Source organism: Nicotiana attenuata, chromosome 12 (genome assembly GCF_001879085.1).
Source record: "Nicotiana attenuata strain UT chromosome 12, NIATTr2, whole genome shotgun sequence".
Taxonomy (NCBI): Eukaryota; Viridiplantae; Streptophyta; class Magnoliopsida; order Solanales; family Solanaceae; genus Nicotiana; species Nicotiana attenuata.
This window is the reverse complement of record NC_032000.1, coordinates 45,167,023-45,191,860: the sequence shown is the minus strand read 5'-3', so window position 1 is coordinate 45,191,860 and position 24,838 is coordinate 45,167,023. Positions and strand designations below refer to the sequence as shown.

Here is a 24,838-nt window from a genome sequence, read left to right as displayed (position 1 = left end):
TAATATATTTCTGCATACACGTCGATACCACGATCAGTCGGGGTTGTTGGAAAGAGAACTTCTGGAATCACAATATATACAAAGAAGGTCCAGATTTTGTGTAGATTTATACATATTTGCTTTTGAATTTAATTATGGTATTCTGATATTATACTTTTCACAGCTTTGCGCGTCCTGGCTAAAAAAATTAAATCTCTCTACAGACACATCAAAATCACGATCCACTTGTGCCGTTGGAAACAAGACTTCTAGAACTACAATATATAAAAAATTTAGTTCTAGATTATTTGTATATTTATACAAATATCCTTTTGAACTCAGTTCTGAATTTCTGCCATTATGCTTTTTCCAGCTTTGCACGACCATACTAAAAAAAATTATATCTCTCTGCAGGGACGTCCAAACCATGATCCGCTTGTGCCATTAGAAAGAGGGCTTATGAAACTAAAGTGTATAAAAAGTTAAGGTCCAGATTCTTTGTCAACTAATACAAATATGCTTTTGAATTCACTTATGAATTTATGGTATTCTACTTTTCAGTTTTCACATCTTTGAGCATTATGACTAAAAGAAAAATCACATCTATGTGCATACACGTCGAATAGACAATACGCTTGTGCTGTTAGATAGAGGACTTCTACAACTACAATATATATAATAATCAAGTCCAAATTATTTGTATATTTATAAACATATTCTTTTTAACTCAGTCATAAATTTATGTTATTATGTTTTTCACAGCTTTGCGCGCATCGACTAAATAATTATATCTCTCTACAGGCACATCAAAACAATAATCCGCTTGTGCCATTGGAAAGAGATTTCTGGAACTACAATATATACAAAAATTATGTCCAGATCCTTTGTAGATTTGTCTCCTTTCTTCGTTAATATCCATTTTTCTTTATGTGAAATATTTTGTGGTTGTTATGTATTCACTATGATTGAACTATATTTTGTACTTTAGTTGTATTACGATGGTTCACATATCATGGTCTTTTAATTACTTTCATCAGCACTTTTGACCATCGTTGTTGATGTACTATTTTTCTTGGTTGAGTCCAACACAATAATTATGAAGGTGAATTTTGTACCTTTTTCTTAAATAGCCAAAGTACCTCAATCGGGTTCACAAGTAGGAAATATAATTTTGTATTTTTTTTGTGTGCAGGCTACTCATAAATGTAAAGATATTGTCAGTTAATACCATTCCTCAGTATGAGTCATGGAGAAAGAGTTTGGGTGCCAATTCAAGTGGTTGGTCAATTAAGTACTATTAGGTTTGTGTACCAAACATTTCATAAAACTATCAAACTTGCCTTTCTACCAATTATTCTTTTTATTGCTTTGATAGGATTTTGTGCAAGTTGCCGATGCACTACTGCTTCTTGAGGAGGTTCAAATACATTCTATTTTCGTGTATCAAAACTCATAAATTAATTGTTCATCTCTAAATTCGTCAGGTCCACTATATTCCTTGCCTCAAAGGCGGATGTAACCTTATATAATCAGGTAATGAGTCTGAACCTCTAATTTTAAAATATAATAGGTTTCAAGCTAAAACTATGCACTCATAAAGTTTAAATTCAGGTTCCGTCCCTGCCTTATCGAAGGCTTATCTTGCTCGAACATATGTCAAGATGGTTGGATACAAGTGCATATTCAATGGGCATGCTTTGATCTAGCTGTTGCTACTTGGTAATTCTTTTTGTGACTGATTCTTTCTCAAATTACATAGACCTATGGCCTGGAATATTAAACCATAACATGCTTCACCGCCAAGAAAACCGTGATGGTTGATGAAGTGCACCATAAATATCGTCAAAGTCAAAAGTACATAAGAAACAATAGGTACTCCAGATCAAAACTATGAAACAATTTTTACATAGCAATTTTGAAGTAGTTATTGGCAATTTTAATTTTGAAGTTTATTTGAACCACTGATTGGCTTCAGGATATGAAGCGACACTAAAATGAGAGCAGTTGAGGCTCGGAAAACAGCTGCAACACCAGCCACATCACCACAATTGATCAAATCTCTACCGCCACGATAATTATTGAATTGCTTCAGCCACTTCCAAGTCAGATGATACTTGTGGAAGTCACCCTAATCAAGCAACTCTGCTATGCAAACAACAAACAGAGAAACCAAAAATAAAAAAATAAATTCAATGCAATCATGGAGAATTTATCAATTCAAGCAGCAATTTGATTGATGAATACAAAGAAATGGCATGTAATCGATTTAAGCCTGCCAAATTTTTTTTAGAAACAACTCAAAGAAATTCATCTATTTTTTTTTTTCAGTTTAATTCTTTTGAGTGCGGTTGTTAAATTTTGTTTGCAATACACATCTTTTTCTATTATCACTTTCTGCTTTTTTTCCCTTTGAATTAATCCGCGCATCGTGGGGGTACGACTACTAGTTACATAATATAAGCAAAAGTTAAATCGATCATTGCCAGTAAATCTAAGGGCAAAAAGGGCAGCCCGGTGCACAAGGCATTCCGTGTTCACACAGGGTCGGGGAAGAGCGGCACCCTAAGGAGTGTGATCATAGGCGGACCTATCCTATACCGAAAGGGGACATCGGCACCCGTAAAGTTCGGCAAATATTCCACATATACATGTAAATGTCTTTAGAAAATAGTGATATATTGGTACTAGGCACCCTATATACAAAGCAGATTATGGTTGAATCTGAAACTGCACCCACGACCTTCAAATCCTGGGTCTGCCTCTGAGTGAGATATAGACAGTCTGCCCTAATGCAAGCATTTCTAGTTGCTACCACGGCTCGAACCCCTGATCTATAGGTCACACGAAGACAATTTTACCGTTGCTCCAAGAATCCCCTTCATTGGTAGTAAATCCAACTCCACAAATACATAGAACATATACCAAAATTATTTGCTCTTAAGACTTCGACCATGCATAGTCCTTTTCACATAAAATGCCTCAATTTTGAAACTAACAAACTTCTGCAAAGCCACTGCTAATCTCTACAATGCTGGCTACAACATACAGTTCAATATCATCTATTTAATCTTAATCTATATATTCACGGTCTTGAATCCAATGAACTTATCTGAATCTGTACACGTTTTTTGTATTGCAGTAGTGTCCTAGCCAACTTGCTCGCAACAATTTCACCTAGAACTCTCAATCTTCTATTACTAAAGGTACCGAGTAACCCTGTCCATCAAAACTTAGGTAATTGAGAAGAAATCACCTAACTTTTTTCGCCTCTACTATGATTGGTGTCCTATGATCTTCCATACCTTTGGGTACAAAGCTTGAAACAGAAGATAACTGGCAACAACTATTCTAAAGGACAAATTAAGTTCTTAATTTAGCCATTCACGAGACAAGTGCACAAATAGCCATTCTCAGAAATGCTATTTAGGGATTACCCCGTACTTATTGTTGTCCTGAAATTTTAAACCAAAAATCTTAACTTCAGGACGACTCAGGCCATTTTAATCATGAAAATTAAACTGAAAAGCTCAAATCCAGGATGCACTGGCTAATTCTTCAATAACGGTTCTTTAGAGTGGCTACCTTCTACGCCATTCACCTAATCTGAGAAAACCTGATTCCGTAAAATATCTCTATTAATGATTGTATCAAATAAAGGAAAACTAACGAAAGCCATCTAAACCTTTAAAAAAAAAAAAAAAAAAAATAGACCTAAAATTTAACGCCTTTATATGCAAAACCTAGTACTACCTGCAAAAAAATCATTCAAATGTTTATATCATTCATGGGTTGGATTGAAATGGCTAGCATTGCCACTATAACTGATGCACTTTAACATCATTGATTGTATGTTCCAATTTATGGATCTTAGCTGCAATTTTTGTGTGTTTGATTTCAGACTCCTGCAGTCTCTTTTTGTCTTCTTGAGACGAGGGTTGTTGTTGTTGTTGTTATTGATTTCAGACTCTCGCAATAAGTAGTCTCTATGATTTCCTAACAGGATTTCAGAAGCAATCTCTCCCTCCAACAACCTTCGCCAACCAACTTCAATTTCTTCTTCTATATCTTGACGTTTAATTCTTCTTCAACTTGTCTAGATTTAGTATTTCGAACGACTAAGAGAGAGGGGAAACCAAAAATATTGAACTACACTCTGTTTGGATCATTGTTCCCCATCGTTTCATAATGCATTGTATTGTATCCTATCGTTTTATGAATATAATGTTTAGATAGATTGTACTGTTTGTTATTGTTAAATCATATTTTGCTGTTTGGTTTGACGTATCGTACTGTAACTGGTTAATTTACTAAAATACCCTCAATTGTTTAAATATTAAATTTATCAAAAAAATATGCATAAAATAATTTTAAAAAACAAAACAGAAGAAGACAAAACACCTTAAGAAAGCAGAACAAAGGAGTGAGACAGAAGAAGGCAAAACAAAGGAGCACAGCTAATTAGAATTGAGTTAAAAGTAAATTAGGAGAAAAAATAAAACAGAAGGCGGTAAAACACCTTTAACGTTGGCGGCAGAAGTTCTGGAAAAAAAATAAAGTAGGTTATAGGTTGGAGATTTGGAGTTAAAATAACAAAAAAACTAAAAGATAAAATAAAATTGTGGAATAATAAGTTACGGCATAATTGGAAAGAAAAATAGGAAACAATCCCACCACACCAAATCAGTTATTTAAAAAAAGGGAACTTTTCATTGTTCCAGAATAATGGATTTAACAATACAATACAACCAATTTTCATGAAACAATCAAACAAACATTATTTTGGGATAACAATACAATACGATACAATGGGGAAACAATCATCAAAACAAGCTGCAACTCTTTTGCTATTTTGTTTGGGATAAAAAAAAACGAGAAGAGTTTGGATGTTAGTACTGACCTCCGCAAAGAATTTTATATTTTGAAAACCACAAGTCTTATGGATACCGTCAAACCTATCTATAACAACATCCCTATATAACAACATTTCGTTATACGGTTTCACTTCACTATACTGTTTGACTGTAAAGTAAAGACGGAAGTCCTAATCCAACACAAAAACCAAAAATTAATCGAAGCCTATTCCCTCCATATATAGTACTGCTACTGAAGTCCTAATCCAACACACAAACAAATTTCGAATTTAATTTTTGAAAATAATAAATAATTGATTTCAATCTTATGTATTTTCACAAGATATGGACGGTGTCCAATGCCAAGTTTCATTATTCAGAAGATTTTGATTCAAAACGTGAGTCCTCTTATGTCGTACTTGGATTATATTAGACATGTGAAGCACGTTATATAAATGTCAGAACTAAATAGATTATGTAATAGGAATTATAAGTTCAGAATTTATGTTTTTTTATTTTAAATTTTGCCTACAATAATTTTGTAACAACATATCAAAAGTCCATCCATTACTCATCAGTCAAAACACATTTTTCACGTAATTCTACATTCTTTATTAACGGCTATAAAATATAGACAACCAATTGGTTACCAAATACCAACCTTACCCATCAAGATTAGCTTTAAATATCACAGTAGCAGCAATAATAAGATTTTGTATTCTCATAGCCTAGAAATCGCCGATGGCTAGCAGAGCACGAATCAAAACTTGGTGGATAATGAGGTCGTCCTTCTACCATTCTTCACTTAAATACCAAGTTTTTGTTAGCAGCAGAATTTGAACTAGTGACATGTGCCAACCACAAATCATGCATTGCATTCTAACCACTGAACCCAAGCCCTGGGCCAACAATCACAGGACCTTTTACGAGTTATGTTCACATTTTGTTGAATAACTAAGGAGACCTAAATGGAAAACCTTAGCTGCCAATGCAAATGCCAGTTACATAGAGAATGCACTCTTACCAATCCTTTCCTTGACAGATTACCAGTTCATGTTTCACAGTTTGCTATTTCAAAAATTGCCCCTAAATCTGCATGGAAACCATAAGAAACAATCATGTGGAAAATGAGTACGAAGTTTCCTATATAGACAGACTAATGAAGCCTATGACCCACATACAAATTAAACCACGAAGTAAGTAAATTGATCGCTATAGGACATATTAGCAAAGCATTTTCCTACAAGAAAAAAAATGTTTATAACATGTTAATGAAGCATCTAATGAACCAAAATTATGTGTACATAATTCTTTTGTAGGTAAAGAAACAGTTGGAAGTATGTTGTATATGCCGGTCCTCAAAATGTCACAGCTGGGTAATTATCCAATATAATCGGCGTTGAACTAAAATACCACCTTTGTCATCCCACCTTTTGACAACCTTTAGGTAAGCGGGCTGGTTTTTGAAGTACAAATAACCCAAAGCAAAAGCTAGTTGAAAAAATTTCAGCTTTCCCAGTTTTACATCCTTAGTGTGTATAGATTAAGTGGGTTATCTATCAAGGTAAGAAATATATTAGACAGAAACTTGTGATGTTTGACAAAAGTATCATTAATGAAGATGTTACAAGAAACCATGTTATGATAGAATCTTCAAAGAATAGATGCTTTTTCCGTTTTGTAAAAATGGATCAAAACTTTTTGAGCCTGTCTACGGAAGAAAGTGGGTCCCACAAATCAATATGAAGGGATGCTTACTTTCCATCGGTTGGAATGTGGAGGTTGATAATAAAATCTGGCAACATTACATGGGTTTAAGCATTTGCATAATTTATTGACAAGTATTCTCTGTGATTTGAAGGTCATAATGCTACAGTTTTGTGTAATCAATAACAACATTGCGTTGTTCAACCAGTGACTTTATCTAATGCCAAGGACAGATCCAGTTTCATAGATACTAAAAGTGAACAAGAAGTCTAGTTCACAATATGAAGAAGTGACTTCATCGCCAATTAGTTCATTTGATCAGGGAAAGCATAAAAAGGAAGGAAAAGAAGCAAGGGCAGACTTAAGACTAGCAGTAGCACACAAAAGTTTCAACCAAGATCCACACAATTAATATCTTAATAATGGAAGAAAGTAAAAGCACCAACTAGTATTTAAATACATATACTTGACAAGAGAGAGTAACGGCTGGGGAAAGATTTGAATAAGAGAGGACCTGGATCAGGGATTTTTGATGTAGTTGCACAAAGCTCTTGACTTGGACAAGCATCATCTTCTAGCAGATTACAAATAGGGGATCTTGCAATCTGAAAATTGAAGATGGATGAAATTTTCAAAAGATCAAATAGGCTTGAACAGTCCAACTAAAAGATGTATTTGCTTAAACTTGGGACTTTTGCTCAGCAGCTGCTATACCTTCAGGGGCCTCCTCAGTAATTTTGCTTGCCAACCTAGAAACTCATAGCTGCCAATGCAAATGCAAGTTGAGCAGAGAGTGGATTCTTGTCAACATAACCATTGCTACATGAAACCAGTACTTTGAGCTCCATAGTTGCCACTATTTCTGCAAGTGTTACTACATCTGCCAGCAAAACATATAAACATGGGGGACAAGTGACTATGATGTGTTTAATGTAGACAGTGAAGCTTATAAGTCTATCGAAAGCAAATTAACTAGGTATTTTATCATACTCAACTGAAGTCCATTCCCTTCTACCAATAATCTCCACATGAACAAATACCATCCTGGAAATGATGGTAACGGATAGGATCTCTTATGACAATGCTCCGACGCTCTATCTGTGCTAAAAGTTTCGCAAATAAATGGCAATCTCCACAGATCCTGAGATTCTTCCTGATTCTAATGGTCTTCTCTCTAGACAGGCTCATTACACCAAAGGAAACAGCTATTTTCTCACTGTGGTACAGAAGTGAGTCTTCCATCTGTTCACCTTCAAGATCTTGCAAGACAAAGTTTGTGTCTGGAACATATCCCACCTCTTTTAATCTCCAAATAATCTGATTTAGCTCTTTTTTAATTTCCTCTATTTGTGGATGGGAGTTGTCTCCCATAATAAAAGCATGGATCTGTTTGTTCACTTCAACCCAGCTGCATCCTGGTTCCTTCTTCACTCCTCTTTCCCTCATGGACTTTCTCAAGTCAACAACGTCTTCCCATTTGTGAGTGTGCGCATAAATATTAGATAGTAATATGTAAGTTCCTGCATCACTTGGATCCAGCTTAATAATTTGTTTGGCAGCATATTCAGCTAAATCCATTTTTCGATGTACTCTGCAGGCACCAAGCAATGTTCTCCATGTCACTGCGTCTGGTTCACATTCCATTTCATGGATTAATTTCACCGCCTCATCTAGCTTCCCAGATCTTCCAAGAAGATCAACCATGCAACCGTAGTGTTCTCTTCCTGGATCAATACCAAAGAGTTTCTTCATTGAGCGGAAGTAATATTGCCCATCTGCTACCAGGCCTGCATGGCTGCAAGCAAATAAAACTCCAAGAACAGTGATGTAGTTTGGTTTGATCCCTGAGACTTTCATCTCCTTGAATAATTCCAGTGCTTTTCTGCTGAAACCATTCTGGGCGCAGCCTATGATCATGGTGCTCCAGGAGATCACGTCTTTCTCTATCATCCGAGTAAATATTTGGTGGGAATCTTCCAAATTGCCACACTTGCAATACATGTCCAAAAGTGCATTGTTAAGGATTAGGTCCCGCTGGAACTTGAGTACATGAACATGGACTTGACTTCCCACTTCTAAAAGTGCCAAACTAGTACAAGCTCTAAGAACACTTGTCAAGGTCGACTGATCAGATGAGAATCCAGCTCTCTTCATTCTTTTGAAGAGAGTCAAAGCTTCATCCCCATCACTGTTTTGAGCAAATCCACCAATAATGGAGTTCCAGACAACAAGATCCCCTGTCACCATCTCATTAAAGGTGCACAATGCACACTCGAGTTGACCCATTTTGGAGTAAACATCAATAAGAGCACTTCGGACAAATACGTCAGACTCCAGACCAACTTTGAGTATGCTGCAGTGGAGCTGCCTAAGATTGGACAGGTCATCACAAGCTCTCAGAACAGAGGAGTAAGTAAACATATTAGGTCTCACACCATCTCTCAGCATGAGGATCAAAAACTCCAAAGCCTTGTTGTTGATCTTAGCGCTAGAGTAGGCAGCTATCATTGTAGTCCAGGAGACAACATTTCTGTCAGACATTTGATCAAATAAAGCTTGTGCTTGGTCTAGCATGTTAAACTTCACATACATGTTAATAAGTGTGTTAACGAGGAACGTTTTGGGCTCATAACCATTGGAGAACACATGTTGGTGGACCCGTTTGCCTTGCTCGACTGCGCCACGAGCCAAGCAGCACTTAATGAGTTCAGAGTAGGTGACGGCATCAGCCCATATCTTGTGAGTTTGCAAGGAATTTAATGCTTTCATAGCCCTGGGAAGATCCCTTTGATAGCAGTAAGTTGTGAACTCATTGAGCATATCATTACATTTTATTGATCCTGTCTCATTCTGCCACTGAGTTGCTACACCAGAGTAACAGCACAGATGTTGAAGCAGATGTCCAAGTGCAAAGAGTGGAGGAGATGGACCAATAAAAACCAGACCATATACTGGTGCGAGTTTGGCTTTGAATCTCAGTAAGGATTTCATCTCATTTTATGTTGTAGGACTGTGAAGATTTTCAGAAAAGCAATACAGTATGAGCGACAATAGTAATTACCAATCAAGTGCCTTACACAAATTTTCTTTCAACATAATTAAAAGGCAGCTCGGTGCACTAAGCTCCCGCAATGTGCAGGGTCCGGGGAAGGTATGGACCACGTTAGGTCTTGTGTACGCAGCTATATCTTGCACTTTTGCAAGAGGTTGTTACTGCGGCATGAACCCGTGACCTCCCGAAAACATAACTGAAATGTAAAATTTGCAACTCATACGGTTTTAGATGTAGTTTCTACTTCTCTAGTAATTCAGAAAGTTTTATCCACGTTTAACCTCCAAAAGAAGGTCAATCTAAAATCATGAATTGAAATGTGACAACACTAGGAAGGAGAGAGCATAAACATTCAGTAGAAATTTTTGGACACTAGTATTCAAAAAAAGGGACCAGCTTGTTCCGCAATTAACAGCTTCTCGTTAAAGAACAGAGCTAAAACGTGATTCTATATTAAGAAGAATCATATCCTTGTTTTAGCAACTCATATAAGGTCAATAAAATCTCCAAGTTCAGACCTTTTTTCCTCGTGTGTTTTTCCCCCCTCTAACAATCAATTTAAGTTTAACTTTAGTGAATAAAGAGATATGAATTTGCTAATCTAATTAATTTTGGGTATGAACCTGCTCGCATAAAGTTATGTTCAAAGTATTCCAGGTTAATATAGAAAGTAAGATACGCATATAATCAAATAGGTTGTAGGCATTGCATAAGAGTAACAAGTACTAACAGAACTTGTACTCACACTTTACAGAAATGAGACCCTGACACGAAGATTCAGCGTAGGAAATTGCAAGAATTTGGATGTTGAAACTAAGGATTTGTCTGATTTAAAGCAATTTCCAGCTGCCGCTATTCGTAAGAGCTCGGCCCGCCCAATCTGGGAGATATTGAGGAACAGCTTTTGGACAACGTACGACTACTGCATAGTACATCTTAGTAACTTGGAGAAAATGACAAAAATGGTCTCATATGTTTACAACAATAGGTTTAAAATAGTCCCTTAAATATACTTATAAACAGTTTAATCCTTTACGTTTGTCATAAGTTAGCATTTTTGGTCTCCATCAAACTTTTTCCATGGTTCCCATTAAATTTAACAACCAATGTTTGTTAAACATTTGACAAAGACCAAAAGTTTTCCCTTTTGACAAACCTAAGGAATCAAAACTGCTTACAAAACTGGAATATATTTAAAGGACTATTTTAATGAGTACTATGATGGATCAACTGGTGTCACTATTTTGTTAATCTATATTGAATTTCATAAGATACAAAGTTTTATAACATCTTATTTTCAAGTGAAATGGTAGGTATATGAAAATTTACTGAGCGAGGAGACTATGAATCAACTGATGGTTCAGCCAGTAAATGATGCAGTAATTTGCACCAAGCAACCTTGTTCTTGGCTAGGTGTGACATGACCTCTTCGCTACAAGATCACATGCTTTTTTGCCTTTCACATAACGATGGTGTCCGAACTAACTTGCACCTATTGCAACAACACAGCATCTACAGAGTATCTATTACCTCCCACTAACATAAATACCGAGTAAATTATGCACAAGGTCACATGTTGCTACTTGAGTTTGGCTAATTGACTGTGAAGTACCACCTATAGGTCCCAAATAGAAACTGCATAGCAACCACATATAACACTAGTACTATATAGTAGTAATAATAACATAATACATCAAAAGCACCTCTGCCGGGGACGGAATTTTTGAAAGAAAAAAAAAAAAAAAAAAAAAAAAAACTTTCTTCCCCCCTGTGCAGTATATCAGATTGACGGCAAAGGGAACGGGAAGTAACGGGATTCAAGTGAACTCATCTCGCAGGAGATAACATCTTTCGTCCATTATTCAATCAGAGTCCATTCGACTTTCATAGGGAAAAAACGTGTGTTTAACAAATCATCGTTTTAAAAAGCACTAGAAACTTTATAATATATCCATTAATCCATATCAAGACTGACAAAAGCTACCTTACGAACAAAATGTTGGTTACAAGTATCCCAGAACTTAAGCAGAGAAAAGGTACAGAAAGCCTTAAAACCCAATAAATACTATGCTCCATTCTCTGTTGAGATCATTTTCTGAGCCAACATCTTTTCGATTATCATCTTGAGCGCAGAGGCACTTGCCCGACATTTATCATCTGAAAAGCAAGATCTTCCTTCTTCAGCTGCTTTACATAGCTGAGGATCCAGTGGCACTTCCCCAAGAAAAGGGACACCCATATCACCACACATCTTTGCAGCACCTCCACCACTGCTATCAAAAACTTCACTAAAAGCAACTAAGTTTAGCATTTCAGGGGCTTTTTCTCTCATATAAGCCATGGCCCACTCGGTCATGTCTTTTCGCTCACCGGTCTCTGTCATTCTCATGAATTTGAATTCTGAGAGTGGCTGGGAAAGACCGCTCATGTTCTCAACAACACCAAGAACCTCCACCCCGACTTTCTTGCAAAAACTAACTTCTTTCCTCACATCTATCAGAGATACCTGTTGAGGGGTTGTGACGATAACTGCACCATCTATTCCAGTTGCTTGTAGGAATTGAACAATTGAAATATGCTCATCCGAGGTCCCAGGTGGAGCATCAACCACAAGAAAATCAAGCTCTCCCCAATAAACTTCTTTGAGGAATTGCTTAATTAGACCATTCTTGCGGGGGCCTCTCCATATGACAGCTTCATCAGGGTTGGGAAGCATGAAACCAATTGACATAACCCCAAGGTTAGACTCAACATAAACAGGGGACCATCCAATGTTACTCTGGTGAATCTCTTGCCCTTCTAGACCAAGCATCTTCGGGATGCTGGGGCCACATATATCAATGTCAAGAAGACCTACTTGAAAATCCATAGCCGCCAATGCAAAAGCAAGTTGAGCTGAGAACGTACTCTTACCAACACCACCCTTGCCAGACAAAACCAGTATTTTGTGCTTCACAGTTGCCATTCTTTCTACTATTGCAACCAAGTCTGCACGAAACCATAAATACAAACACTTGGAAAATGAGTACGAGATGTTTAACCTTTGATAAATAAAGCCTGTTATACTACTGTGCGCAATCGTTGACAGGTAGTATATAAGTAATTGGGAAAAGCAACGGCTGACATATACAGCATGCATTTGACCCCAGAAATGTCCCAACTTGGCAAATAAACAATCTAGTCAGTATTACACTATCAACCACTTTATCATTCAACTTTCGAGAACCTAGGGTGTCCGCATACTAGCTTTCAATAGCAAACAAATTATTCATTAGAAAGCGTGAGTCAACAATATTCAAATTTCCTTTGTTACTTACTGCAACATATAAGAGCTACTTGAGTTACACTATCTATATGAGAACATAAATTCAAAATTAATGTACCAAGGCATTAGTTCTAAAATTAAAAAAGGTAACATCTGAATGAGAACTAGATGCCTATGCCGGAGAGGTGCTTATTAATGTGATTTAGGCATTCTATAGTGTGAATGCTTGCACGTTTTTGTGTGGAGAAAATCCTTTCTTTCGTTGCTCATTCCACAACAATGAATCTTCAGAAATATAAAATTCCTTCAACTTCTTCTAAGTTCCCTTCTTGCTGCACAGACTAAAAAACCCTCTCCGACCAATCATTGCAGAGTACACTTTGATGCTCGGTATTTCTCTTTCTTTTTTCTGCATATGACATGCACAGTCAAGTCGTTCTTTTTTTGATTGGTAAAGTTTATGTCTTTCAGTGAAGTTCAGTTAAAAGTTTATCCTTTCTTAAACTCATTCCCAAGTTAAGGATTTAAAATTTTGAACTAATTCCTGAGTTGATGATCTTAATAAGATTCAAACAAATTGAATTAAGCATCCTTCCTTTATGACTTCAGCTACTGTATGAACATGGGTATATAGCCAAGGACATCAAAAAGACATAATGCAATAAATAACAAACATGACTGAAATTACTGGGAAAAACTTTAGTTTCTAAGACAGCAAGCAACCAACGATAATATATTGTACGCATATGTATCCTGTACTTCAGCAACAAGTGCACTCTAACTGCTGATAGTGCTTCATATGTAATGAAATTGCCGATAGTAACTTAATAATAGCCCCTCCATTGTGTTTCACTAACATAGTTTAACCACCCTGACTATTAAAAAAGAAAGACGAAGATATTATGCTGAGGTTACTTTGAACTATGTATATACACAATCTTGTAATAGTACTATAAGTGTTACCAAATGATTACATTCCGAATTCTAGAAGAAAGAAGCTTTTGCCATTTTTATAATATCAAACTAATTGGGACGGGATGTCTTTCTCTTAACATTTGGAATAAAGCAATTGAATTTTTCCCATCCCCATAAGCTTTGGCGCGCAGAGTTAACCCGATAAGATGCATAATCCAATCCAAGTGCGCACAAGCTAGCACGACAGTAGGATATTAAAAAATAAAAGGGATAACATTCCAAGTCGCAAAAATTGACACCTAACATTTCAAGGCAAGAAAAACAAGTTCAAACAAAGTATTTTACAGAATCATATTATGCACAATTAAAGAGTAAAATAGTGATGGAAAAAATATTGGAAAAAAGAAAAGACCTGGGTCAGGGCCTTTAGGAGCAGTAGCACAAATTTCCTGATTGGGACATCCTTGGCAAGCATCCGATTTTCCTGCTGTTTCTGATTGTGGACCTGGGCAATCTGAAAAACCAAAAAAAAAAAAAAACAAATATAGCGCTAATAAACAATTAAATACAAGAAAATAAATACTTAAGCTTTAAATCAAAGAATATACATACGTTCAGGAGCATTTTCTGGGATTTCATTGGACCCTCCTCCGTTTTCCATCTTTTGTCCCTTAGCTTTATCAAGGTGCAGGAGCAGCTAGAATACAGCACAAAGATTTAAACTTTATTACTGCTAAATCAGTAATTGCAAATTCGAGTACCTTTTTCTGCTGCAACAAGTCGATAGTTGTCGGTGTAAGGTTTTACAGAATTTAGCGATATTTTTGTAGGCTCTTTTATGCCGCCTTTTAGAGAAATGGCCGTAAATTGTAGTAATTCCTTTTGTATATTAGGGCTATTGAGTTTATATCACAGGACTACAGGAGAGAGATAAAGAAGGAAATGTTTGACTTTTACTTTACTTGTTCCATTACTCTAGATTAAAAGTAATCCCTTGAGTATGCATTGCATAGTTTGCACCCCTCAAATTTAGACAAAAATACTCGTTTGGCCATGAGTTTTGCCAAAATAAATTTGGGATTTATTTTCAAAACTCATGTTTGACCATAAATTTTGCCCACATTTTGGCAAAATCCCAAATCCCAAACCCCAAATCTCAAAATCACCCCAATTGCTGATTTTGGGCCAGAATCCTAAAACTTGGGAATTATATACATGTTTTTCCAAAATAAAGTTGGGAAATATATTTTGAAAACGTATGTCCAAACACATTTTCATCTTCAAACCAAAGTTCATCCAAATCAGATTTTTCAAAATAAATTTGGGATCTATGACCAAACGCTAGCTTAGCAGTTTGGATCTTTATCAAATATTTAATAAATTTTAAAAAAATATGAAAAAAGTATTAGTAGAAACCTACATTAGAGGTGCAATTTGTAGTTTTTGCTATTTTTGGTCAATTGCTTAGAGTTTGATGCAACTTTTGGATGTGTAATTACTAATTTCTGCTATTTTTGGTATCTAGTGCACCTTTAAGGATTTGATTGGACTTTTATGGTGTTTAAATTTAATTTTTTCCCCTAGATTTTAGGTCAATTAATGTACGTATATTGTTAAATATTTGGTGGAGACCAAAAGTGTTAATTTTTGGCGAACTTAAAGGTCCAAAATAGCTCAATGTAATACTTAAGGGACTACTTTGAACCTACTCTCAAACATAAGAAACTGCTTTCATTATTTTCTTTGTGTCTTGACATGAGTTTTTGTAATTATTCACACAATGGTGATGAGATTTAACAGAATTTAAGAAAGATAGAATGAAGAAGAAATGAAGAAATGATGAAGAAGAAGATGCATCAGAAGAGAGAGAGAGTTAGTGGAGAGTGTATTTCATTATTCAAAAGTGTATCTATTACAATGTAAAGTCTTATTTATATATCAATGTTTATCCCTCACATTAGCACTCTAACTGACTACTAATCCTGACATTAGCTAATTCTTCTAACAACCATTAACAACTTAACTAACTTCCTAACAACTTTAACATACAAAGACTATTATACCCTTACATTATTTAATACTCCCCCTCAATCTAGGTGGTGGAAAGATATTAAATATTCCTAGCTTGGACTTTAGATATTCATGTTGAACTCTGGTCAATCCTTTTGTAAGAACATCTCCAGTTTGATCAGTTGTTGATATGTATTTTGTAGTAATAAGTCCTTGTTGAATTCTTTCTCTCACAAAGTGACAATCTATTTCAATATGTTTAGTCCTTTAGGATTTGCAACTATTAGTATGGCTGCTTTGCTATCACTGTAAATATCAATAGGTAACTTAATATGAATATCAACTTCCTTTAGCATTCCATGTAGCTAGATTAGCTCAGCTACTATTGTTGCTAAGCCTCTATATTCAGCTTCTGCAGAACTTCGAGACACAGTGGTTTGTTTCTTTGATTTCTAAGACACCAACGAATCACCTATTTTGATTTAGAAACCTGTGACTGATTTTCTTGTCAATGGACATGTAGCCTAGTCTGTATCACAAAATGCAGTAATAGTATTAATCTGACTGCTAGACAATAACACTCCTTGACCTGGTTGATTCTTAATATACTTGACAATTCTCAAGGCAGCTTTTATATGAGATTTTTTAGGCTGTTGAAGGAACTGACTTAGAGTTTGAACCCCAAATGCAATGTCAGGTCTAGTTACAGTCAAATAGAGAAGTTTTCCTATCAGCCTTTGCAATGAGGTTTGATCAACCAATGGATCACTGCTTCCTGAGTTTTCTGTTTGTCCGGCATGCTCATCATACTGTTTTGAAGTAAGCTTGATATTGTTATCAATAGGAGTTACTGTTGGTTTTGTTGAAGTAAGTCCATCCTCTGAAATTAATTCCAGTGCATATTTCCTTTGATGCATGACAATTCCTTTCTGTGATCTAGCAAACTCAATTCCTAGAAAATATTTTAGTTCCCCCAGGTCTTTCATCTTGAAGGCATTTTGTAATGATGTTTTTGTTTCTTCAATAAATGTTAGACTGTCTCCTGTGATTAGTAGATCATCTACATATACTAAGACAATGATGATTCCTTCAGCAGTCTTCTTGATAAATAATGAATGATTAAATTGACTTTGTTTAAAATTGTACTTCTGAAGAGCCTCACATAATTTTGTATTCCACTGCCTAGGAGCTTGTTTGAGCCTATATAAGGATTTAATAAGCCTGCATACTCCGTTCTCCCCCTGCTTCTAAATCCCTGAGGTAATTCCATATATATTTCATCAAGTAAATCTCCTTGAAGAAAAGCATTGTATACATCTATTTGGTGTATATGCCATTTCTTTGAAGCTGCAATACTTAATACAGTTCTCACTGTAACCATTTTCACTACTGGTGAGAATGTTTCTTGATAATCAATCCCTTCAGTTTGACATATCCTTTAGCTACTAGTCTAGCTTTAAATCTTTCAATATCACCTGAGGCTTTGTACTTGATTTTATAAATCCACTTGCAGCCAATTGGCCTCTTACCTTCTGGTAGTGTTACAATATCCCATGTATGATTGTTTTCAAGTGCTTTTACCTCCTCATTCATAGCTTCTATCCATTTGGGATCTAGTATAGCTTCAGAATAACTGATAGGTTCAGTGATTGAAGAAGTTAAAGCTACATATGCTTGATACTTAGAAGATATCTTGTCATAGCTTATGTATTGATCTAAAGCATAAGGAACATTCTGATGAATGTTTAAGGATACAAAATCTTTCCAGACATGAGGATGTTTACCTCTGCAGGACTTTCTAAGCTGAGGTTGTTGTTGATTTTGAATTTCTGTAGACACCTGAGATATTTCAGGTAGTTGCTGAATTTCTGTAGATATTTGAGTGTGCTCTCCTTGAGTATTAGGACTATGTGGTTCTGAGTAGCCATAGTCTGTTGGTATGTCTAAATCATTTTCCTCTCCCATGTTTTGATTAGTGTTGAACTCTTCTCTTCCAACTCTATTTAAGGAATCATTGCTTGTTGTATCTGCTGATCTTATCTCAAATAATGTTTCACAGTTGTCATACAATGCTCCTGGTTTAGTTGTATTATCAACAAACACACGTTTTGAAGTACATGCTTTATTTATAAATGGAAATATGTATTCTCTAAATATGACATCTCTGCCAACAAAGAAAGACTAGTTAGTCAAATCATAAAATATATAACCTTTTTGAACTTCTGAATAGCCCATATGAGCGGATGGTTTTGTTCTAGACATTAATTTGTCTTTCTCCTGAATAACTTTAGCACAACATAAACAGCCTAGCACTTTAAGATGTTGAATGGAAGGGTTTTTTTATACAGTTTTTCAAATGGAGACAGATTTCTAATAACTGAACTAGGCATTCTATTTATTAGATAAAGTGCAGCTAAAACACAACATCCCTAGAATTTGATAGGAATTTGAGCTTGAAACCTAACAGCTCTTGTGACTTCCAATATATGCATGTGTTTCCTCTTAGCAACTCTATTTTGCTGAGGGGTATAAATACAAGTCCTTTAATGATAACACCCAAATTTTTGAATAGGATTTCACATACATAGTTTACAAGCTCTGTTCCATTATCTGTTCTGATAATTTTTATTATCTTTTCAAATTAATTTTTGACATATTTAAAGAAGTTTTGAATTGATACACACACATCAGAATTTGTTTTAGTAAAAATAACCATGTCATTCTTGAATAGTCATCTACAATAGTCAAGAAATATCTATTTCCATCCCAAGTAGGTATTTTATATGGTCCCCACAAATCTACATGTATTAGATCAAAACAACTTTTACTTTGAATACTACTTATAGGAAATGGCAGTCTAGTTTGTTTGGCACATGGACAAATTGTGCACTTATTTATTCTATTCTTGATGGTTTCTAAATCTACTTGAATCAGTCTTTTTAACACTTGTGTAGATACATGCCCAAATCTTCTATGCCACAACACTACATCTATGTTTCCAGCTTCAATTGTCTCATTACTTCTTGCAGTTAATGCCTCCAATTTCTCTTTTTCTCTTGACTCAGTGTATAGAAGATAAAGTCCAACATCTTCTTTACCAATTCCCTTCACCTTCCCAATGAAGAGTTCCCGAAACACACAGAAGTCAGGAAAGAATGTAGCTGAGCACTGCAATTCTTTGGTTAGTTTAGAGACTGATAGAAGATTATACTTAAATTGTGGAACATAAAATACATTTGTTATTATATTATCTTCTAAAATTGAGCTGGATCATGTATGTGTGACTACTATAATATCCCCATTTGGTAACAGAATTTTCTTTGAATTTCCTGTTTCAATAATTGTGTCTTTCTTTAGTAGACTTATGTTTGAAACCATGTGGTTTGTGGCACCTGTATCTATAATCCACTGTTTAATACAATCATTAACAAGTAAAGCTGTATCCATACCTGCTGCATTTGCAGATGAAGCAGTGTTATTAGACACAGTAGTTTTGTTCAATAGTTGAAGAATTTGTTCATACTGATTTTTGGTGAGTGCATAGTTTGCCAGCTGACTCATAGAACTTTCAGTGCTTGAGTTGTTTGAACCAACTCCAGTAATTTGATCACTCACATTTGTATTTTTTTTCATAGTTGAATGTAGATCCTTGCTGATATTCTTGATCAACTGAATTGTACTCAAAATTACTTTTTTCTGTTAGAACATTGGCATTATAAGTTGCATTTGTATTTGAGTTTCCATTTCCCCTTATTTTATTTTTGAAGTCTGTTGGATAACCAACTATCTTGTAGCAGTTTTCTTTGTTGTGCCCCTTCATCATCCAGAAATCACAATAGGCACTAAAATTCCTCCTAAACCTCTGATTATGATTCTGAGTTCCTCCAGTCTTAGAATGCATTGCAGCTTCAAAACTTCCCATTTGAACTGTTGGATTGGCACCCAGAATTCCTGTTGTAGCAACCACAAATTTCTGCGCTTCATCACTCACAATTAAGGCATATGCCTGATTAACAGTAGGAGAAGGATTTCTCATCAGAATTTGACTCCTAGCTTGTGAATATGAGTCGTTTAACCCCCATCAAAAATTGATATAGCTTTAATTTCTACAGATAGGCTACAAATTCCCTTGATTTTGAGCAATCACAGCCAGGTGATGGCACCAAAGCTTCAAATCCTTCCCATAGGTCTTTCAATTTTTAGAAGTACACAGATACTGAAGTTGTGCCTTGAGGCAGAGTAGCTATTTCCTTATGTAGATTAAAGGTTCTTGAGCCATCCACTTTGTTGAATCTTTTAGCAAGATCTTCCCAGACAACTTGTGCACTAGACGCATACATGATTCCTCCAAGAAGACCTTTTGCAATTGAATTCATAATCCAAGAAAGTACTTGCGTTTAATCTTTCCCAATGATTCCACATCATTTCTGGGAATCTTTCCTTCTTGCATATGCCATCTACCATACCCAGTTTGTTCCTCCCTAGCAATGCAAAACTCATAGATCTGAACCAAATTGAGTAATTCTCAATTCCAGTTAATTGAAAAGAGATGATCTGAATCACACTCACATCCGCATGAGACAAGAATAGAGGATGATTACAATTAATCTCATTGACTTGATTCACTTGATTTCCTGCAGATTGAGTTGCATACTTAGTAGGAAACTTATTTCCTGGAGTTTGAACCAATGTTTCACCATTTACTGTCATTTTTCTTATTTTACTCAAGATTCAGACATATTTGAACCAGATGCTAGCAAGATCAAAGAGAATTTCTGAATGAAATTTTGGATCGTTATGTGAGCTACAATTCTGTAGCGTGAGGGCTCTGATACCATATAATTATTCACACAATGGTGATGAGATTTAACAGAATATCAAGAAAGATAGAATGAAGAAGAAATGAAGAAGAAGAAGAAGAACAAGATGCATCAGAGAGAGAGAGAGAGAGAGAGAGAGAGAGAGAGAGAGAGAGTTAGTGGAGAGTGTATTTCATTATTCAAAAGTCTATCTATTACAATGTAAAGTCTTATTTATATATCAATGTTTATCCCTCTCATTAGCACTCTAACTGACTACTAATCCTGACATTAACTAACTCTTCTAACAACCATTAACAACTTAACTAACTTCCTAACAACTTTAACATACAAAGACTATTATACCCTTACATTATTCAATAGTTTTTAAGTTTTTTCTTTCAAAAAATTGAAGTTAATTTGAAAAAAAAAAAGATATTTAAAAATTAAAATTGTGTTTGGACATGCATGTCACTTGAAAAAGTAGTAGAGTTTTATGAGGAAAAAAATATGACTTTTTCAAACTTAAAACTCGGTATCTTATTTCATTTTCACTAGTTATACTAGTACTAGTTGTATACCACCGAGAAAATAACATTCAAATTGGAAACTGGCTAAACATGTTTTTAACATCATTATTTAATTTTTGTATTTCGATATATCTAGTTCACAAAACAAACAAATACCAAAACTGTATTGAATCTGTCATAAAATATAGATTTTAATTGTAGTATAAGAATAAAGTAATTAAAATGTTGCGGGCTAAAATTAGGTTAGAGAAATTTTTATTTCATACTGACATTATTTTGTGCTGGTATTTCTATTTTCACGTGATTTGTGTAATTTCGCTTTTAAAAAAATATATTATTTACATTTGTCCCTTTTAAATTTGTATTTCTTTTTGGCAAAATGGAAATATTTTATTCAACCAAGTAAGCATATACCCAGAGCTAGCTCAATTGGACTTATAGAGTTAGTTCTTACAAAATAACCAAATTTAAACCTATATAGCTAGTTGAAATTGGAAACCTATCAAGATGTCTCAAAGTACTTTTCCATTTACAATTGCCCTGCGCAACTATATGTAAATAGAGATTTTTTCCTTCCTATACCATATATGAAATTTTATTACTAAAAATGTGCACAGTTTCTAATTTACCCGCCCTGTCCACATTTTTCCTACAATTATTATACCATTCATTAAATACTAATTATTAGTAGCTGAATCGTCCTAATTAGGCGTGCTAAAATTCAGGAACGGAATCTTCTAATTGATTTAGCCACAAATCAAATCTGTTCAAAAGCTCAATTCGTCGAAATCAAATCTGTTCAAAAGCTCAGATCTGTTCTTCGATATTTTCACTTAAGACACAAATCAAAAGCTCAGTTCGACGAAATCAGAAGCTTAATTTCAAATTGTAGAAATCAGTTCTGCAAAAGCTCTGTTCGTCGACATTCTCTCTACATCTCTCTCTATTTCTCAATCGCAAATTTCAGTAATACAAAGCAAGTGAAAAGAGAGCAGCAATTCCACCATTGACAGCCATTAAAAAGCTTGAAAGCTTTGAATTCAAATTTGGGTTTTCAAAAATCATTGTTTGTTTGGATTGGGTGTTGTTGAAAATAATCGGGAATATGGTTTGGAGTTTATATCTCAATTTTGAGGGGTTTTGGTGAAGATTAGACTTGGTTTTGACTGAATTAAACTCGAAGAAGAAGAAGAAGAAAACATATTGCATAAATTGTAGATAAATTGTAGATTGTTTGTATTCTGATTGTAGATGCTTTATTTTCTGTTTTCACAAATAAAAAACGGCTAAAACTTCTACAAATCTTCTGAAAAAACGCAATTATGTCAAAAATCCCAATTATGCTACAATTGAATGGGAATTGGGGTATAAAAATTCAATGTACCCAGTTTGTAGATATTTTGTAGATAAATTGTAGATTATTTCTAATCTAATTCTAGATGCTTTGTTTTCTGTTTTCACAAATCAAAAACGACTAAAACTTCTACAAATCTTCTGCAAAAAACGCAATTATGTAGAAAATCCCAATTAAACTACAATAGAATGGGAATTGGGATATTAAAATTCAATATACCCAGTTTGTAGATATTTTGTAGATGAATTGTAGATTATTTGTATTCTGATTGTAGATGCATTATTTTCTGTTTTCACAAATCCAAAACGACTAAAACTTCTACAAAATCTTCAGCAAAAAACGCAATTATGTCGAAAATTTAGTTTAGAAACGACATACTATTTTTTTTTTTTTTTTTGTCTAGATAGCGAACCAATATCACTGTAGATGAGAGCATTCTTTAACGTCACGATGTTACAAAAATAAAATATTCCCAAATAACCAAACGCCACATATCCATTTGATGCAATTTATACAATTTGCAGTTCTTTAATTTTGCCATAAAAAAACTTACCTCTGATTCGTGGTTAGACATTGATGCGTTAACGTTCCGTATCAAACTCTTGTTCAATTATTCGACTTTGCCAGACAACAAGGAAAGAACAAACATAAAATCTATTTATTTAAAAAAGAAGAGGGAAAATTGAGAATTACTTGTCAAAAAGAGGGATATACGCTACCTTGAATTAAGGAGTTATATACGTTGTATTAATTGTACCCTTAAAATACACTATGGTATAGAATTGGTAATTTGGTATACTAAGTGCAATTAGGTCAAACCTTAAACATTGAGGGTAATAAGGTTTCCTATGTGGCATAGGAATGTAAAAATTTCATTTATTTAAGAGAAATTTTCAGAAATCGCTATTGTTTAGTGGCTACTAACTTTCTATAGCTAACATATACATAATTATTTCTATAGCTATTATTCAGTTGTTACGGTAGTATATTCGTTACAATCGCGCTAATGTATTCATGAATACAATAGCAAAAATTACCTAAAAATAGGGGATTCCAGCTGTATGTGACTGTATTCAGATGTATTCACGTCATGTATTCATGAATACAGTAACGACAATCACCTAAAAAAAAGGTCTATCCAGCTGTCTAATAACGGAAAGAGGATCAATTAACGTGATACACTCCTAATACAACTCAACAAAATCAATTCTAAATAAATTTCGCTGCTATTGTCATGCATTCCATGTATTCACGCGGCTGTATTTATGAATACAATGAGGTAAAAACACAGGGATTACAGATGTTTAATTATGTATTCTATGGCGCGAATGTATTTATAAATACAATGAGGTAATCCGCCTAAAAAATAGTGATTACAGGTGTTTAATAATGGAAAGCGCAATATTGAATTGTATGTAGTTCCACTATATTGAATTCAGTTGTATTCAAACAACAAAAAATCGCGAAAGGGATGTATACAGTTCTATTAAATTTGATTGTATACATTATATTTAATTCACAAATATTCACTATTATACATTGTATTCAATTTACTGTATTCAATTCGACTATATTTAAATAAACACAAAATCACAAAACACAATGATATTTGGTTGTATTCAAAAAATGCAGATCTTGGGAATACATAAATACAAACAAAAAATAATATATTTATATAAAAATATAATGTATTTGAGCGTATTTGTACAGAATACAATGCAGTTATATCATTGTATCATGTGACTAAAAAAGCAAATCATGGCTTTCCTGTTCGCCTTCTGCCTCATGGAAATTAGCATAAATTCATCTCATGAAGTGAATCATGTTCTTGTTTTAATTAGCTTGAGCAAAATTAAGATCTGGCAGTCATGTTCACTGATTCCTGTATTCGGCCAGATGAGAAGATTGTATTCAGAAAGAGAGAGAGATTGAAGAAAATTTTTGATGAGATTTTGAGAGAGAATCGTATGTTAACCGAAAGAAAGATTAAAAAAAAACATAAATAGCGTATTTCACGCCTTAATGATAGGATGTACCATAAATACCTATTTTGCTATAAAAAATAAAAAATAGCTATAGAAAATAATATTTTAAAATAATTTTGATTTATAATAAATAGAGTGTATACATTTGGTATAGGAGATAAAATTTCCTTTCTTTTACTATGTCGGCATATACCCTACTCTTCGCTTGAAATGTGATAAATGGTAGCAGCAAAAAGAAATCCCAAAATGAAACATGACATCGCCCAACTTATATGATTATCTCTCTCACTACATGGAATTACACTGGGTATGTTGTTTCTTCTTCTTTTTATTTGGTTGGGGGGGGGGGGGTAGGGGAGGGTGTTTCTCAAAATGCATCGTGCAGCTCGATA

At 34.6% G+C, this 24,838-nt stretch overlaps 3 protein-coding genes across 6 annotated transcripts; all 3 read right to left on the bottom strand.

Moving 5' to 3' along the window:
* Window positions 5,250–10,571, bottom strand: LOC109235645 (pentatricopeptide repeat-containing protein At2g03880, mitochondrial). Of its 3 annotated transcripts, XM_019401827.1 has the most exons (6): window positions 10,334–10,570; window positions 7,532–9,546; window positions 7,251–7,416; window positions 7,051–7,141; window positions 5,854–5,921; window positions 5,250–5,728 (listed from the first exon to the last, which is right to left on the bottom strand). In XM_019401827.1, the coding sequence occupies exon 2, from the start codon at window positions 9,525–9,527 to the stop codon at window positions 7,548–7,550; it is 1,980 nt and encodes a 659-aa protein (XP_019257372.1). In that variant the 5' UTR covers window positions 9,528–9,546; window positions 10,334–10,570; the 3' UTR covers window positions 5,250–5,728; window positions 5,854–5,921; window positions 7,051–7,141; window positions 7,251–7,416; window positions 7,532–7,547. The 3 variants fall into 3 exon arrangements, with proteins under 3 accessions (XP_019257372.1, XP_019257371.1, XP_019257370.1); XM_019401826.1 differs by having other exon boundaries at window positions 5,250–5,921; window positions 7,527–9,546; window positions 10,334–10,571; XM_019401825.1 differs by having other exon boundaries at window positions 5,251–5,921.
* On the bottom strand, window positions 11,438–14,703 carry LOC109235643 (cytosolic Fe-S cluster assembly factor NBP35). 2 transcript variants are annotated; one of them, XM_019401824.1, is made up of 4 exons: window positions 14,530–14,703; window positions 14,381–14,465; window positions 14,181–14,282; window positions 11,438–12,576 (listed from the first exon to the last, which is right to left on the bottom strand). In XM_019401824.1, the coding sequence occupies exons 2-4, from the start codon at window positions 14,427–14,429 to the stop codon at window positions 11,654–11,656; spliced, it is 1,074 nt and encodes a 357-aa protein (XP_019257369.1). In that variant the 5' UTR covers window positions 14,430–14,465; window positions 14,530–14,703; the 3' UTR covers window positions 11,438–11,653. The 2 variants fall into 2 exon arrangements, with proteins under 2 accessions (XP_019257369.1, XP_019257368.1); XM_019401823.1 differs by having other exon boundaries at window positions 14,381–14,703.
* On the bottom strand, window positions 16,303–16,764 carry LOC109236086 (uncharacterized mitochondrial protein AtMg00810-like). The gene has a single exon (XM_019402309.1). It carries the CDS (start codon window positions 16,762–16,764, stop codon window positions 16,303–16,305), a length of 462 nt encoding a protein of 153 aa, XP_019257854.1.